At 44.3% G+C, this 16,949-nt stretch overlaps 1 protein-coding gene across 1 annotated transcript; it reads left to right on the top strand.

Annotated features, from left to right (window-relative positions):
- The first annotated feature begins 14,376 nt into the window (after positions 1-14,376).
- On the top strand, positions 14,377-15,312 carry LOC135982796 (olfactory receptor 5AR1-like). The gene has a single exon (XM_065590990.1). The coding sequence runs from the start codon at positions 14,377-14,379 to the stop codon at positions 15,310-15,312; it is 936 nt and encodes a 311-aa protein (XP_065447062.1).
- The last annotated feature ends 1,637 nt before the right edge of the window (positions 15,313-16,949 follow it).

Here is a 16,949-nt window from a genome sequence, read left to right as displayed (position 1 = left end):
TTAAAAGGCTGCTGCCTGCCTCAGATTGAAATGTATTTATTTGGAAAATTTCAGCTTGGTTTGCCATTTCTGAGACTGAAGCTAGGGGAAAAAAAGACATTGTTTTGCCCACATTATATATATAGCTGATGCCTTTTCCTCTGAGAAGCTCTGGTGCCCCCCAGCTCTGCAGCAGTGACTTGAAATTTGATAGGGTGGTGCCTTATGCAATTCCCATGAAAATCAGCCCAAATTTGACTATTTGAAAAACGGCTGTTCACACAGGATCAATGAAGATTTGCGAGAGCTTCCCAGTTTAATCCCCTCAAGATCCCCTCTGCCCTGGGCAGGCAACATCCCAGGGATTCTGGGGGCTGAGCAGGGTTTTCCCAACAATTCCAGATCTGGGCTGTTGCAGGGTCTCAAATTAGGCACCCAAAATTAGTGGCAAGTTTTGATCTTAATTTCTCTGTGCTTGAGTTCCCTACCTCACAGGGGTATTTGAAAATAAATTCAGATACTCTAGTGATGAACACCATAGAAAAGCACACAAGCAAATTATAAATTCTGTCTTCAGAGCAGGGTTAGAATAGTTTAAATAAGACCTGGTATAGCAAATCCCTCTTGGTGTCTGCTGGGCTGACAAGTCACTCAGAAACCCTGAAATTCAGTAACCACTGGTGTCATTTACTTACAGGTTCTGTTCCCACCCCCTTTTTGCTATACATAGCTTGTGTTCTCATGACTACACCTAGGAGCACTCCACTATCTCTAGTACTCCTCCCTTAGCCTCCCCCACTTTTGGCTTCCTTCCTCCCAGCCTTTTCTATAGCCCCAGGCTAATTGGGTGGGTAACTGTCTCCCATTCACCAATTAGGTGCAGGTTTTTCTAGCCAGCTCCAATTTGCTTCTCTTAATGGGAGCTGAGTGACCAGCTCTTGCCCCGCCCCTGTCACACCTGGGCCCACACATTGAGTGATGAGTCTAAAACAAAATCCTGAACAGCTGCTCACAAAGTGGGCCCTGTCCATTCTCTGCACTCAAACTGGCTGGGAGCTTTTTAATAAAATGGATTTTCCCCCAAAAAATATGGATTTGCCAAATTGAAATGTTTTAGTTGGAATGTCTCAGTTTTGATTAAACATTTCTCAGGTTCAGGGTGGAATTTCTGGTTAAACTCCAGAGCCATAGAGAGAGCGACCCCAAAATAGCCAAATCCCAGCTATCAGGGCACTCATCTGGGATGTGGGAGACCCCTAGTCAAGTCCCTTCTCTGCCTAATTAAGAGCAGGGAAATAGATTTATATTGCCAATATGACAGGTGAGTGCCCTAATGTCTGCTCTATTTTCTATTCTATGGCGCATCTCAGTCTCTCAATCTCCCCTGTTGGAGCTGTTCCACTTTGTATGAATAATAAAGGATTCATTGGGACAGAGAGAGAGAAAGTCTATCTCGATAGCCCAGTGGTTGTAAGTCTGATCTGGGACGTGAGACCCAGGTCCAAGTGCCTGATTTGGAACGGGGTCTTGAATCTGAGTCTCCCTCCTGTGCCAGTATGAACCACATGGGGGAACAAAACAAACAAAAAAATAGAAGCCAAGCAGCTGACTCTAATGATCTACTCCTTCTGGTGGCTGTTGTGAGTAGAAGGAGTCTGGGGACTATATAAGCCAGACCTAACTCAGTCCAGAAGAGTTAGGAGTAGAGGCAATGCCTAAGTAGACTGATGGAGTGCTAAGGAGGGGAAAATAAAACAGCTCTCAAAAGGGGAAGAAGGAGTTGTGATCACCTGAGGGGGGAATATTGAGTTTGGGGAGTGTTGGGCATGGCCTCAGGACCAGCATCCACAAGAAAGTGTGGGTTTGCCTAGAGGGAAGAGCGTTATGGGGAATGGCGCTACAGATGATGGACATAGAATCATAGAAGATTGGGGTTGGAAGAGACCTCAGGAGATCAGTGAGTCCATCCCCCCTGCTTGAACCCCAACTAAATCATCCCAGCCAGGGCTTGGTCAAGCCAGGCCAAAAAAACCTCTAAGGATGGGGATTCCACCACCCCCCCCCCAGGTAACCCATTCCTGTGCTTCACCACCCTCCTAGTGAAATAATGTTTCCTAATATCCAACCTAGACCTCCCCCACTGCAACTTGAGACCATTGCCCCTTGTTCTGTTACTACTGAAAACAGCCAAGCTCCATCCTCTTTGGACTTGGATGATGACAAACTGATGCACCCCTTTCTATAAATGTTACTACATTCTCCCCAGCATCCTTTCTCCCCCAACCTTTTCTGTGGTGGTCAAGTCATCCTGACCCACCAGGCAATTGCTTGGTGGTATTTTGAGTGGTGGTATCTGGGGCTTAGTTGGAGGGCCAAGTCATATTAGTGACGGTCAGCTGGTCTCCCTGGAGCTGTTGAAAATCCACCAGTTCATCCCTTATCCTAGATGAGTGCCGTAACCACTGGGCTACTGGCTATTCATGGGTTGGGCTTCTCTCTCTCTCATTTTCTGTGAAGTTTTTCCAGAAGACCAGGTTTCATCCCAATATAGAATGGGAAAATATTTTGAAATCTTGAAAATGTTCAGGGGATGGGAAAACCTTTCCCTACCTATGTCTACTCTGTACCCACTGCCATAGGGATTGAGGAATACCCAAGCTGAAATCACACCTTGGAATGGCGCATAGATAGACCCAATCAGAAAATTTTTTTTTTTTCAGAACCTGTTACAGTCCTTATGTTAGCTATCACTTATGGTCACCTAAATGTATTATTGCCCTTTGATGCCAGTGACTCTATAAAGTTGAGCAGATCTTTCCATTTAATATCTAGCCTTCAGGAAGAAAAAAGACATTCAGTGACATGAATGTCTCTACAGGTACATACTATCCCTGCAACATCTTTCTGCTGGGGATTCACAGCGTTGGACACAGATCCTTCATAGGACCCTTGCTCTGAGTATCAGTGGTGCCAAGTGCCATCAACTCCCACTGACATTGTTGGAAGCCGGAAGAGAAAACCAGTGTAAATGAAAACATCCTACACCATTCGTTATTATCTATACATTTACAAGAGATGATTTCCCTCCTTTCCAAACTAATCTGATTAACAACAGAGAGGGTGTGAGGGGGAGACAGGGATGGCAAAGGCCTGTGCCCTAAGGGACATTTCTGGCATGGGAACGATTCAGATTTGGACAATCTCTCATATTGTGACGGAATCTCTGCATGTATTTAATTGAATGCAAAACAGTGCACAGTGTGCTGTGTTTCTGTGCGGAGACCGTGCACTAGCTCCAGGGGGAAGTGTGTGTATAACCCATAGTACATTCGTCAAGACACACTATTTCACGGGAGCAGTCAGAGTTGTTACAAGGAATCGACACCTGGTCCCTTTTTGGCTCCTGTTTACTTGCAAATTTAGAGTCCCCCCCCCCATACCAATGTGACACAGTTGATTTTTCTGGGATTCATAGATCACCCAGAGCTTCAGGTCCCACTCTTCATGTTGTTCCTACCAAGCTATGTTATCATCCTGGTAGGGAATCTTGGGATGATTGTTTTCATCAGGATTGACTCCCATCTTCACACCCCTATGTGCTTCTTCCTCTGTAATCTGTCCATTGTAGATGTTGGTTATTCCTCTGTCACTGCACCTAGGATGCACATGAGTTCTGTAGCAGAGAGTAATAGAATCATTTCATTCACTGAATGCATTGTGCAATTTTTCTTTGTCTGTGTCTTTGTGACCAGTGAATGATGCCTTCTGGCCACCATGGCCTCTGACCGCTTCACAGTCATCTGTAACCCACTGCTCTAGAGGGTCATCATGTCCAGGAAACTGTGCACTGATAGTTGTTGTGTCTTTGTGAATTCAACTGCCCGAACAATTTCTATATTCAGCTTGTCTTTCTGTCACCCCAGTGTCAGCAATCATTTCTTCTGTCACATCCCTCCCCATCCTTAACCTGTCCTGCTCTGACATACACAACACAGATGTTATTCATTTCACCTTGTCGACTATATTTGTCATGATTACTATCCTAGCTGTTCTAGTCTCTTATATGTACATCCTCGTAGCCATCTGTGGTCAGATGTTGGCTGGATGTGTGTTCTTTCAGTGTGCTGTCCTAGCTCTGTGCAGATAGTGGAAATAGAAGACCTCAATTAAACAGCCCAATAAATCCACAGACTTGATTTTCAGCAAAGGCACCCGGCCAGGTTTACTGTCAACAAAGCCCGGTAATAGCGCCTGGATGGAGAGTAAGACATGTATGCTCGTGACAATGGATGCAGCTCAGTCAGTGGCAGGACTTTCCACTGCTCCCTAGGCTGGCCAAAGACACTCCCTCTGAGATACAACTTTATACACCAATACAAACAAGTTACGTATTGCCCCTGACATATCAGAGTGACACCCTCTGACGTATTAGGGTGCTACCCATTGACGGATCCAAGGGCTTCCCATTACCTTGTACATGTTGGTTTGATTAAAACATCTCTATCCATCATGATATCATCCTGACCTTATCCTTAAGATGGGTCAGCATGTTCCTGTTATCTCTGAGGATTGTGTTTGGTATCAAGGTGTTCTGATGCCATCTTTCTGGAATGTGTTGGTGTATATATTTCTGTGCCTAGCACTACTTAAGCATGTGTGTTTCTGCAATGTCAGCCCTGTTCTTGCCAGATTTTGTGAATGGGGCCTGCCTCTTGCTCACAGCTTGGCTTTGCTTTATAGCTGCAAAGTTTTGATTACTTTAGCTCAGGCCTCAGGCCTCACACCAGGCCTCTGATACATGGCCTTATGTTTCAGGCCATCTTCTTACTACACCATCCTGAAGATCCGCTCTGTTAAGGGAGACTCATCCCCTTCTGTACCTGTGCCTCTCATCTGACAGCTGTCACTACCTTCTACAGTACTCTGATTTTATGTATTTATGACCCGGTTCTGGCTACACCTTGGACCAAGACAACATCATCTGTGTTCCCTATGCTGAACCCCCTGATCTACAGCCTGAGAAACAAGGAGGTGAAGGACGCCATTAGAAGGATGATCTACAGGAAGATATTTTCTCAATAAATAACATTATTGATTTTTTAAAAAAAATCAATAAACAGCTCTGAAAGAAGGGCAAGTTCTCTGTGTCACCATCCTGATTTCTCTGATTGCACCAAAAATGATGGTGCATAATGCGGGCTCGTTAATATTGGCAATCGCAATAGGAACATAGGACAGGAAGTGACCCCCCCCCAGGTCATTGAGTCCAGTCTACTGCTGTTGCAGGCAGCAACATGATAAAATCCCATTCATAAACTTATTCAGCTCCACTTCAAATCTAGTTAGGTTGTATAACTCCACTAGCTCTAGTGGGAGGTGGTTCCTGAACGTCACTCCTCTGATGGTTAGAAACCTTCTTCCACTTTCCAGACTAACTTTATTCATGGCCATTTTATACCCATAAATAAGAAACAGGCCAGGGCTAGCTGACCCTGGTTTCAATCCACCGACCACTGGGTTATTATGGGAGTCGCACACTTCCAGCATTCTACTGAGAGGGTGTCTGCAGTTTGTTGTAATCAGTAAGGCCAGACCTCAAGAGATTCTGTTTGTAAATCACAGGCCTCTTATACTTGATTTAAAGGTGAATTGCAGTTACCATTAACGCTTTAGGTTGGATGCCCTCTGTAGGTAAAAGGATGCTGAAATCATACAAATACCTGAGCTGTTCTGAAATTGCATCTCAATAGAGGACACTGTTAAATATACAGGTCCATACATTTTATATTCTCTCTCATTAGACTGTGCTCAACTCCCAGTGTGCTAAGATCACAGAATCTCCATTCCAGCACTACTGTTACAGAATTTTAAGGAGGCCAGGACTGCAGAGAACAGCACATCTCAATCATGTGGGATCAGAGAGAGAACTCAGGGCCTGGTATGTGGAAAATATTTCCATGAAACTCGTAGATCATGTGAAATTCACTCTGATTCCAGTGCAGACTCAGATATGGACCTATAAAAAGTATAAAAAGTCAAGGAGGGTAATGGACAAAGTTGACAATGCAGATGATTCTTAGGGAGAACTGATTAAACAATGTCAGAATAACCACTGCATGGGCCTCTGACAAAATGCCAAGATGGAAACAGCCCATCACCTAATATACCATTGTTTTCATTCTCCAATTGGTGGAGACTGAATTGTCTATAGAAGGTAGATCAAGAACATCTCTTCTCCAGTCTCATAAAACAAGAACAGGAGAAAAATCAATCAAATTAAAAGTTAGGAAATTCAAAATCAAGACAAGTCCATTTTCACAAAATGTATGATTATTCTAGGGAACTCATTGCCACAAGAAGTAATTGTGGTCAAGAAATTAGTGAGGTTCAAAAAGGGATAGGGTATTGATATGCATATGCAGAATATCAAGGGTTATAATTAAAGAAAATATTTTTGGGAGAGAGATTAAATCTCATGCTTGAAGGTTTAAACTAATCTCTAACTATTGGAGATTAGGAGGAGACCTAATGTTGGGGGCAGATTCTCCCACATCTGCCTTCTGTGAGGCTCTAACACTTTCCTTAGAAGCATCTGGTATAAGCCACTGTCATAGACAGGCTATTAGACTAGATAGACCTTGTGTCTGATCCTGTCTGGCAATTCCTATGTTTCTGAGACAGAGGGGAACTGGTAGCTTCTACAGGTTAGTTCAGTCATGGAACAAGAGTCTGCCCCAGAACTTCCCCACACTCTGCAGGGTTATGATTAGGAAGCTGTGACCATAAGACAATTCACACTTGCCCCTGTGGATGGGGACCCCGGTCGTCGGCGGGCAGGATCGAACCTAGGACCTCTGCAGCTTAGTGCATGAACCTCTACCACATGAGCTAAAAGCCACATGGCTGTTAATTAAGGCTGTAGGGCACACTCATTAATCTCTCTCTAAGTGGTCTCAGGGCCACCAGATGGGACAGAACACCACACCCAGGAGGTGTGTGGGTTACATATCTACACCAGGTTACAAGTTAAGGACATGATCCGCCAATGAGCCAGACCGCTGCCCCAATAAGGGGCTTGTGCCCCTATGTCATTTATGTGCTTTGGGAAATCCTATCAGCATAAGGGCCAGATCCTCTTCTTGTATAAATGTATGAAGCTCCACTGGCTTCAGTGGAATGACACCAATTTTGACCAGTTATGGTTCTGATCCAATGACTTCAGTAGAGCTCCACCTATTTACTAAAGCTGGGGGTCTCACCCATTAGCACAATTCATTTCAGTGGAGCAAAGCTGATTCACACCCGCTGGAGATACAGCCACCTCGATGGAAGTGGCACTCCATCGAGTTACGTTAGCTGGGGTTTCTGGCCCATTGACATCAGTGGAGTGATGCTGATTCACACTGGCCAATTGTGTTTCACTTAACCATCAGTTTCGACACTGATTTATATTAATGTTGCATAGATGTAAAACACTCTGAGGATTGCACTGTTTTTTCCAGATTAAATAGGGGATTCTGGTTATTTCCCTAACATCATTTTTTGCCTTTTTAATGGCAGATTTTGATACCCTTACCCACACTTTTTCAGCAGGTAGCCCTGTGGAAGTCAATGAGACCAATCTCAGAGTAAGAGGCTATTCAGTGAAAGGACATCAGAATTGAGCCTATAGTTTCGAGATGCCCTAACATATTGCTATGTATCGGATAAAGCCCCTTCTTGTCTTTCTTGTGTGCATTAAAATTCTTTTTAGTTTATTTGGAATCTAAGTCTATCTTGCACTGAGTAGTACTTGATCTCATTGAGGCTACTGGTATGAGTAAGTACCAGTCAATGTGAGCAAGGATCATAGACTCACACCTGCAGTGTCCTGGTTTGATTTGTCATGACTTTGGACACAATGGGCCAAATGTAGCCCTGGCACAAAAGAATGATGCCAGAGATGAATTTGGCCTGAAAGTGAAGATATTGAAAGGGGAAAAAAGGGAAAAAGAGTAAATGCTATTGTCCAGCACTGGTTATGCCGGTAATGTTCATGTTGACATAATTCCCCAAAGTTAGGAGAACTTTGTAGAAAGCATTCATTATTATGGATTATAATAAACTGCTGTGGGCCTCATTAAAACATTGTTTTTTGAGCAATTCTGTCATTATCTAATTAGGCAAGAAAACGTATTGGGAATAGTTAGGAAAACAACATATGACTCATTACACAGATATAATGTCAGTATTAACACTTGCTCTACCAGAGTAATGAATAAGTAAACATATTTGTAGTTTAACTGGAGTTAAGAAATTAGTCGAGACAGTTTGTACGGGGGCACCTTCTCCCGGAGAACAGCCGTGTATAAAAAAATATCTGCCCCTTCTCATTAAAATCAATCTGAAAAAACGATACCAGCCCCCTTGTCATTCATTAAGGGCCTGAGCATTGACCATTGGACTCAATGGAGTCTTTCCATGGACTCCAGGGCATATTAGTTCAGTACCATAGATCCCAGTCCTGGGCATTCTTATGTGAGTGCTTCAATTTACGCATGTGAGTAATCCCTTTGACGTCAATTGGATTACTCGCATGAGTAAAATTAAGCACATGCACATGTGTTTGCAGGATTAGGGAACTTGGAAAGCACAAGCAAGGTTGTCAACACAAATGCTTCAAAGACAACCTAGAACAGAATCTCAACTCATGTAACATAAATATAGATAAGTTTGAAGACACAGCCAAGGAGAGACCTGAAAGGACAACAACTATCAAACAGTTTGAGAAAAACGCACAAGAAAAACTGATTGAAAAAATGGTCAAGCATCATGCCAAGTCTTCATCGGGAGCCTGCATATTTCTAAGTGACATCCATTAAAATCTTGCTCCTTGCAAATTGGGCTTTACAGCCACAAGGGAGCATACGAGATGCCATGATGGCATTGCTGGATACAATGGACGGCCATACAGTCTCTCCCCAGATGTGTTCAAAGATGATGTTCACAGAATTTTGGGTCAGAGAACGTTAAGACGTTTCAGCCACACCCACAAAGGCCCGTCAGGTCACTAATTGCCATTTGAGATGTATAAGTCCAACATTTAGGTGCTACTGAGGCTCAAAGGCACAAAAGGGCTGTTAGATTCCTAGTTCCCACAGATGCTCATTGGGAGCTGAGTGCTTAACTCACCTTTGTGCTTTGGGAATATCCCTCCTTTGGCTACGTCTACACTTCCGTGCACACTTGGATAGCTGACTGTGTACATGCTCCTGCATATTCCTCAGACCTGCGTGTAGTGTCCACATATACTGTGCTGGAGAGCGGTAAAACCCTGTGTAGACCACATACCTGCATCCACACTGCCACTTTTGTTCTGCCAGAGCAGCGCTACCACTTCAGAGGCAGTATCCCAGGGTTCTGTGCCTCACAGGAGACACTCTAGGAACTACCTTTCTGAGTGCAGTTGCCACGGCCCATCCCTTTTACGCATTTGCCCATGGCAGTACCCACTCATCTCTCCCTCTGGCCACACTGGGTGGAAGACATGGAATGATGGTGGTTCTGCTCCAGCTCCTTGTTAGCAGGTTTTCTCTTCACCTTCTCACTCCCCCGGTTCTCATTATGCAGACAGAAAGCTGACCAGAAGTCCAAAGTGCAGATAATGCAATGTTTATTGGGTTTAGTTTCCAGCAAACATGTCCCATAACTCTGAGGTCACAGAACCTTGTTTCCCAGTGTCCTGTTCCCCACCTCCTCAGTAGGTATAATTATACCTGCAATGCACGCCCACCATCCCACCCCTTACAACTTATGGTCACGCTCCGTTTCGGAGGGTCATGGGTCTGGGGGTCTTCATCCCACCCCTTTTGTGCCCCAGGGGAGGGGTAAGGAGTGAGGTTGTGCTACAGTCAGGGGCAGGCATTTCTCTGGCCTTTTAGTGTTTTACCTCCCCCCAATCACCCTTTGCCCCTCCCAACTGGTTGCTTGACCTTGCCTTGAGATAGGAGTTGAGGAAGTCTTCAAATGTACGCTCATATATTACACTCCCACCATGCCCAGTAACACTTTTACTGCTCTTATCTGTTCCCATTATACGAACAAACCCATCTGGCTTAGGCAAAAGCAGCATACACAGTGTCTGCCTTTGTCCATAGTAAGGGTCCCTTTATTCACACATATTAGTAAGAGCGTGTGTGTGTGTGTGTGTGTGTGTGTGTGTGTGTGTGTGTGTGTATATATATATATATATAAATCAAACAGGCAAGCAAAACTTAAAATACTATCTCAGGTGAAATTACAAGCCAGTATCCTACATTGGCATTCGCACTCCTAACACTCCTTCTTGAGGGACGAGTGTTCATGAGGTGGGCAGGGCAATTGGCAAGATGCTGGGTGGAATCTGGACAGAACTTTCTGACATGACGAAGATGGCTGACCATGATGGGTGACTGACAAGCTCCTCTGGCCCCATGGAACAGATATGGTGACTGCCGGTATTGCCAAGATATGCCCATGGATGGACTGCCACTTCTGGTCCATGAGAACCACCATGGTGTTGTGAGATTGCATGATTTTTGAAAACTGGGATGATGAACGATGACTTCAGAATGTGTGATGAGATCACCCCAACCCTCGAGTGCCACAAGCCTCGATTGAGGAAAGCCAGGCCAGTGCCAAAGCGAATGGTTATTGTCCTGGGGAAGCTGGTGCTACCTGACCAGCTCAGACAACTTTTTCAGTTCCGAGGAAGGACTGGAGGCTAATAATGGTAAGATCCAGGTAGTACTGTTGTTTTTTTTTTAATATAAATATTTACATTGCCTCCCGGCGGTGGTGGGAAAGGGGTTTGGTTCCTTCCCGGGCCTGAGGATGAGCTCTATGTATGCTCAAAAGCTGGTCTCTCTCTCACCAACAGAAGTTGGTCCAATAAAAGCTATTACCTCACCCACCTTGTCTCTCTCTCAAGCTGAGAACTGGAAGCCTGCAAGGTGTACGAGTGAAAAATCAGTTATTGGCTCAGCTCTATTTATATGGCCCCGTCACCAGAGTATCTCAGAAGTTTTAATATATTTATCCTCACAACATCCTTGTGAGGTAGGGAAGCGTTAATATCCCCAGTTTGCAGGAACAGAAAGACTAAGTGGTTTGCCCTATGTCACACAGGAAGACTGTGATGGAGAAAGGAAATGACCATGTCTCCTGAGTATCAGGCTAGTGTGCAAGCCACTGGAGGGATTGTTCAGGTTCCTGCCTGAGAAAAATAGCTGGTTCACTTTGAAAAAAAGATATAAGAATCACCAGGGAGTTTGCACAGGTTTTGTGGGCAACACAATTATGTGCAGTTATTCCCAGGGGACATGAAAGATGTTCTAATATCCCACCGGTGCCTGGCCTCATATTCAGATTCGGCAGCACTCCAAGGATTCTGTCCCAATATGCCACCAAAACAAATATAAACAACCCCTCTGACCTCAAAAACAATCCCCTTTGGGATCAAGAACATCAGATATCTCCCTCTTGTAGGTTTGTCATTTAAGCTCCAAAGGAGATGGTATAAATTTTCTCCTTTGGTTCCGACATGTGGATACAATTGTCATTTAGAGCTAATTCACGTGGAGATCAGACTCACTGAAATCAGAGTCCTGATTATCTGAACAGCACATTTATATTGTTTTTTCTGTTGCAGAATAAGCAGTGACAAGGGAAATGATGCCCACGCCGCTCGCATTCTGAGAAAGGGAAGCGATTACTTTGGTAAGAATAACATATTGTAAAATAAAGGGCATCTCAGAGTATTAAAACTTTTATTTCTATTTTTTTGAAAATGTATTTTGATGGTAAAGAAATGTGTCCAGTCGGCATATTTGCCACATGTGTCTGGGGGAGATCAAGGATGTGGATCGTTTCATTAATTATGTGCAGTGATGCGGTGCAGGTGATGGACTATTCTGGAGGTAGATATTCTAAGAACACTGGATCCTCAGCTGGTGTCGGTCAATGTAGATCCACGGAAGTCGATTCCCATTCATGCTAGCTGAGCATCTGACCCATCATTCTTTATCCACAGCTGAATCAGCAACTCCCACTCCCCCCCGTCTAGTTCCTAGATTTATATCCTCTAGACGTGGGACTAGTCACACTCGCAGACTGCTGAAAGAGGGGAGCAGTGTTTTAGGGAAACCTGCCATTGTCACAGCCAGTGCGTGTTCTGGTGCATGGCGTAGGAGATGCACTTTCAAAAGACATCAGTCTAACTTCTTCGCCGTTGATATACAGCCTGAAAAATAATCTTTAGAAACATGAAAACTAGAGATGGTCAAAACAATGGATGGAGCAATTCTGTCAGAAAATGCACATTTGACAAAAAAATAACATTTTGCAGGAATGCGTTGATTTTGATTACATTTTGGTTGGGAACATGTCTAACCAAAATATGTTTTACTTTCTCATTTTGTTTTGATAATGTCAAAATGTTATGCTCTGATAAGGTAAAAATGTTTCATTTTGAGTTTATAATATTGTTTTATTTCATATTTACTTTTATATTACATTAAAACTTTAATAGTCTATATTATATTAAATATCTTACATTACATTATTATTTTAATATTACTGAAAAAAATCAATATTATCAAAAATATCTTTTCAATGTTTCTGAATTGAAATTCTTGTTCGGAATTTCCGTTCCTGGGTAAAGTATGAAACGTCAACATTTCATTCTTATTTGGAATGAAATCAAATTTCAAAATTTGGATATACCCATGGAATGGAAATTTCCTTTTCTAATGAGCTCTAATTTAAACCAACAAAGAAAATGTGTAAGGCCAGATTCACCAAGGGACTTAGGCGTTGGAATGCTCAGTGTTATACTGCCTAACTTTTAGGTCCCTAGAAAATTTCCAGGATTCACAAAACCTGAGTTAGGACCCTGGGCTCCCTATGCCATGGGGGGAGGGGGAGGAAAGAAAGCTGACTAGGAATGGGGTCCACAAAAGCCAGCATGCTGAGTGGGGGGCTCGCCAATGGGAGAATGCCCTAAGCGCTGTCCCTCAGGAGTTCAGCACCTGAGTCCCGACTGCTTGTGATCAATGGGCAGGAGGACAGTCCTGTAGACCGGCACCTAAGCGGCTTCTTTTGAGAAATGCAAGGGAAGGAAGTGTAGGTGCTCATGCTGGCATCACCAACCTTCTAACTTTTATTCTGGTGATAAGAGCAGTCATCCAGGGTGTGGGAGACCCAAGTTCCATCCCCCTCCCCCCCCCCCGGCTTTGTGGGGATAAAACGTTTAAACGTTGGTCTCTCATCTCTCCAGAGAGTGCCCCAACCACCAGGCTATGGGGTATTCTGATGAGGGCTCCTTCAATCTCTCCGAATGAAGCTGTTCCACTGCGTACGAATACTTAAACAGACAATTGACCCAAAAGAGTGTGAGAACGATTCCATAGCCTGATGGGTCGGGGCCCCGGTATAAGGAGCGGAACAGGAGAAATAGGGTAAAATTTTAGGAAGGAGTTAATTGTGTTTGACATCAGAACCTCTGAAGTACAAACAAGGGGCCAGGCTACTGGTACACATACTCTAGAAGCTCATCGTGTAACTCTGGCAACTCAGTATGGTGAATACAGATCCCTTTCCTACAATTCTGCCTGCCTGCCACGTACCTTATTGTGTGAAACAACTAGCCTGGCCCCATAAAAGAAAGTGGACGAGCACCTATGTCCTATATCCTCACCTTAATAGCTTGCTGTACACAGAGTACCACTGGCCAGGGGTGGAATTAATCAACCTGGGTAACTGTATTTGAATCTAGTCATAATAAATTATATTGTAATAAGACAGCACTGGGTGAGCTCTTGGCAGTAAGCACTGAATTTGGGACTTCTATCTAGTAGAATGGTTTCAGAGGGGTAGCTGTGTTAGTCTGTATCAGCAAAAAGAACAAGGAGTACTTGTGGCACCTTATCTCAAATAAATGTGTTAGTCTATAAGGTGCCACAAGTACTCCTCATTCTTTTTGCTATCTAGTAGAATATAAGCCTCTACTGCCCGATCATTCATTGGCCATCCCTCGATTTGAGGAGGATCTCTACCACGGATTTACATATGGGTCCTGAGATGACTCAGGAATCTGATCCTGGAACCACAAATCTGCCCACAGTAGGTACAGACATTTCGTGGCCGGCCAGCTCTCTGCTGGGAGAAAGTTCTTTCTTTTTTCTACCGCCTGAGCTAAGAGACCCATGGCTGTTAGTTCAAAACCCATAATGGAGTCTTAAACCTCTGTTAGATCTCACCAGAGAACCACATGGTATATGATCAGAATGACCCCAAGGAATTGATACTAGCCTTTATTTGTCTCTTCTTTCCATGTAATGCTCGCTTTCTCCCTTGTGGGGAACAGCACATCTGGAATAAATGTTGAAGGGGAATCACACCACTGTGACGGAGTTCATCTTGTTGGGATTCACGGACAACCAGCACCTGAGAGTCATGCTCTTTCTGGTGTTTCTGTTGATCTACCTGCTCATCCTGGTGGGGAATCTCGGGATGGTCACTTTAATCAGGATTGAGTCCCGGCTTCACACCACCATGTACTTTTTCCTCAGTAACCTGGCCCTCTTAGATGTCGGCTACTCCACCGTCATCGCTCCCCAGACACTGATGGCCTTTGCAGTGGAGAGCAAAGCAATTACATTCACTGGGTGCGCTCTGCAGTTCTACTTCTTCTGCATTGCTGTGTCCTGTGAGTGCTGCCTGTTGGGGGTGATGGCGTATGATCGCTTCACAGCCATCTGCAGCCCATTGCTGTACACCGTCATCATGTCCAAGCGGTTCTGCGTGCTGCTGGTGCTGGGGTCGTACCTAGCCAGCTGGGTAAATGCAACAGTTCAGACTCTATTTATATTCCGTTTGTCCTTCTGTGGATCAAACATCATCAATCATTTCTTCTGTGATGTGCCCCCCATCCTGAAACTGGCCTGCTCTGACACCCACATCACAGACATTGTTCACTTCACCTTTTCTACTGTAATTATAACATCTAATCTCTTGACCATTGTCATCTCCTATGTGTACATTGTGGTTGCTATTCTAAGGATCAACTCCACGGAGGGCAGGCGCAAAGCCTTCTCCACCTGCACCTCCCACCTGACGACCGTCACCATCTTCTACGGAACGGTCATTTTTATGTATTTGCGGCCCAGTTCAAAGTACTCCATGGACCAGGACAAAATCATCTCTGTGTTTTATACCCTGTTGATCCCCATGCTTAACCCCCTGATCTACAGCCTGAGGAACAAGGAGGTGAAAGAGGCTTTTAGGAGGATGATAGGAAGGTTTTTTTCTCAGTGAATGTAAAGGTGGAGACTTTAATTTTGAATAAATAAATGGGAGTAAGATGGAGGAGTCACTTCTCTGTGTCATTATCTTGATTTCTGTGAATCACTAAATTTGTTTGTGTTGCATCAAAAGACACTAACGGTCAGATTTTCCAAACAGTTCTGCATCCACCCACCAGCTACTAGTTCAGCACTTCAGCAAGTCGTCCAATTTTCCAAAGTGCTCAGCTGCCAGTCAGGGCCTTAAATTCAGAGCCCAGAATCATTGATCTCAATGGTAACTGCTCGATGCTGAGCACTGGGGCAGATCTGGCGCCTTCATGAGGGTCCTAACTGGTGTAGTAGGAAGAGAGCCTGAAAAAAGAGGCCTAGTATGGGGCCTGCAGCCTGAGCAAGAGTTGCGGCTAGAAGCAAGCACTGCTCACAGGTGCAGCATAACTCCGCCAGCCTCTCGGTCAGACTGTGCGTGTGTGGAAAAGTACAGCCACTGTCAGGAAAGGAGCTGAGGCTGCAAAGCAAACACCGCTAGGCTGGAATCACAGGCTCCTGTACTTAGCACTAGGAGCACCCGGGACATCAAGCGCTAGAACATCCGGACACCAGAGAGAGAACCAGAACCTGCTGACCTCCTAGGTGTCGTGACATGATGAATAGAGATGTTTTGGTTATACCACCCCATACATAGAGATGGGTAGGCTTAGGTGACATCAGAGGGTGGTACATGACCTCATCAGAGGGCAACACATCGGGGGGCAGTACAAGCCCTATTGGTGGTAGGTATAAATAATGATTACAATAAAGTAACTTGTTCGGCCCAGGGGATGCTGGTAGGTCCGTCCAGTGATTAAGCCAGCCGTTCCATTGTATCGGAGTGCTCAAATTTGAAGGGTCTTGTAAGATAAGGTTGTCGATTTCTTCGATCGTGGGGTGTTGTCTCGGTTACCTGCAGAAGCTGAGACGTACACACACAGGTGTACGCAACACCGCGACTCTCCTACAGTAGTCAGATTTCATGGTCTATGGTAAAACGCCATGAATTTGGTAGGGCTCTACTCATACAGGTGGAGGTCCCTGTTCATTAAGGCATTAAGTTAGTGTTCACATTCATCCCTATCCAGCTAAGTCTTTAAGCATGTGCTTAACTTTAAGTAAGCGCTTTATTCCCACTGACTATCTGATCTCTGGAACTATTTGAAACTATCCTGCAAAGTGCCTTATGATAAGAAAATGAACCCACTGGTAACACTGACCTATTCCTTAGCTGCTGCCCATTTTGATAGCGAGAGTTTCCACCTATTTGGTTTTCATATTTTGTTCTCGTAAGGATCCCAGAGGACTTTGCAGCTATTATGGACACACATTCTTTTCCCTATGACTATATCCCACCTGTTTCTACGAGGAGGACAGAAAGGCCGTTTTTTGCTTATATAGTGTTGTCAACTCCAAATATGCACAAATCATGAACCAGGCCCCCATAATCATTAGATTGATTGGGGGGAGGGGGAGAAAAACCTTGAGATTTTATATGAAGAGTAAATGTTTTGGTTTTTTATTTGCCTTTTGGGTGGTTTTTTTTTTTTTTTTCAACATTTAGACTACACTCCGGTTTCTTCGGAACCATGAGGGCTAGAAACATTGTTTTTTAGATGA

The sequence above is a fragment of the Chrysemys picta genome, chromosome 4 (assembly GCF_011386835.1).
Source record: "Chrysemys picta bellii isolate R12L10 chromosome 4, ASM1138683v2, whole genome shotgun sequence".
NCBI classification, from domain to species: domain Eukaryota; kingdom Metazoa; phylum Chordata; order Testudines; family Emydidae; genus Chrysemys; species Chrysemys picta.
Note: the sequence above shows the minus strand (reverse complement) of the source record. Positions and strands in the feature narration are given on the sequence as shown.

Bases quoted from the DNA above. Each gene is read 5' to 3' on its own strand.
- LOC135982796 (XM_065590990.1), top strand. From the start codon at position 14,377: ATGTTGAAGGGGAATCACACCACTGTGACGGAGTTCATCTTGTTGGGA.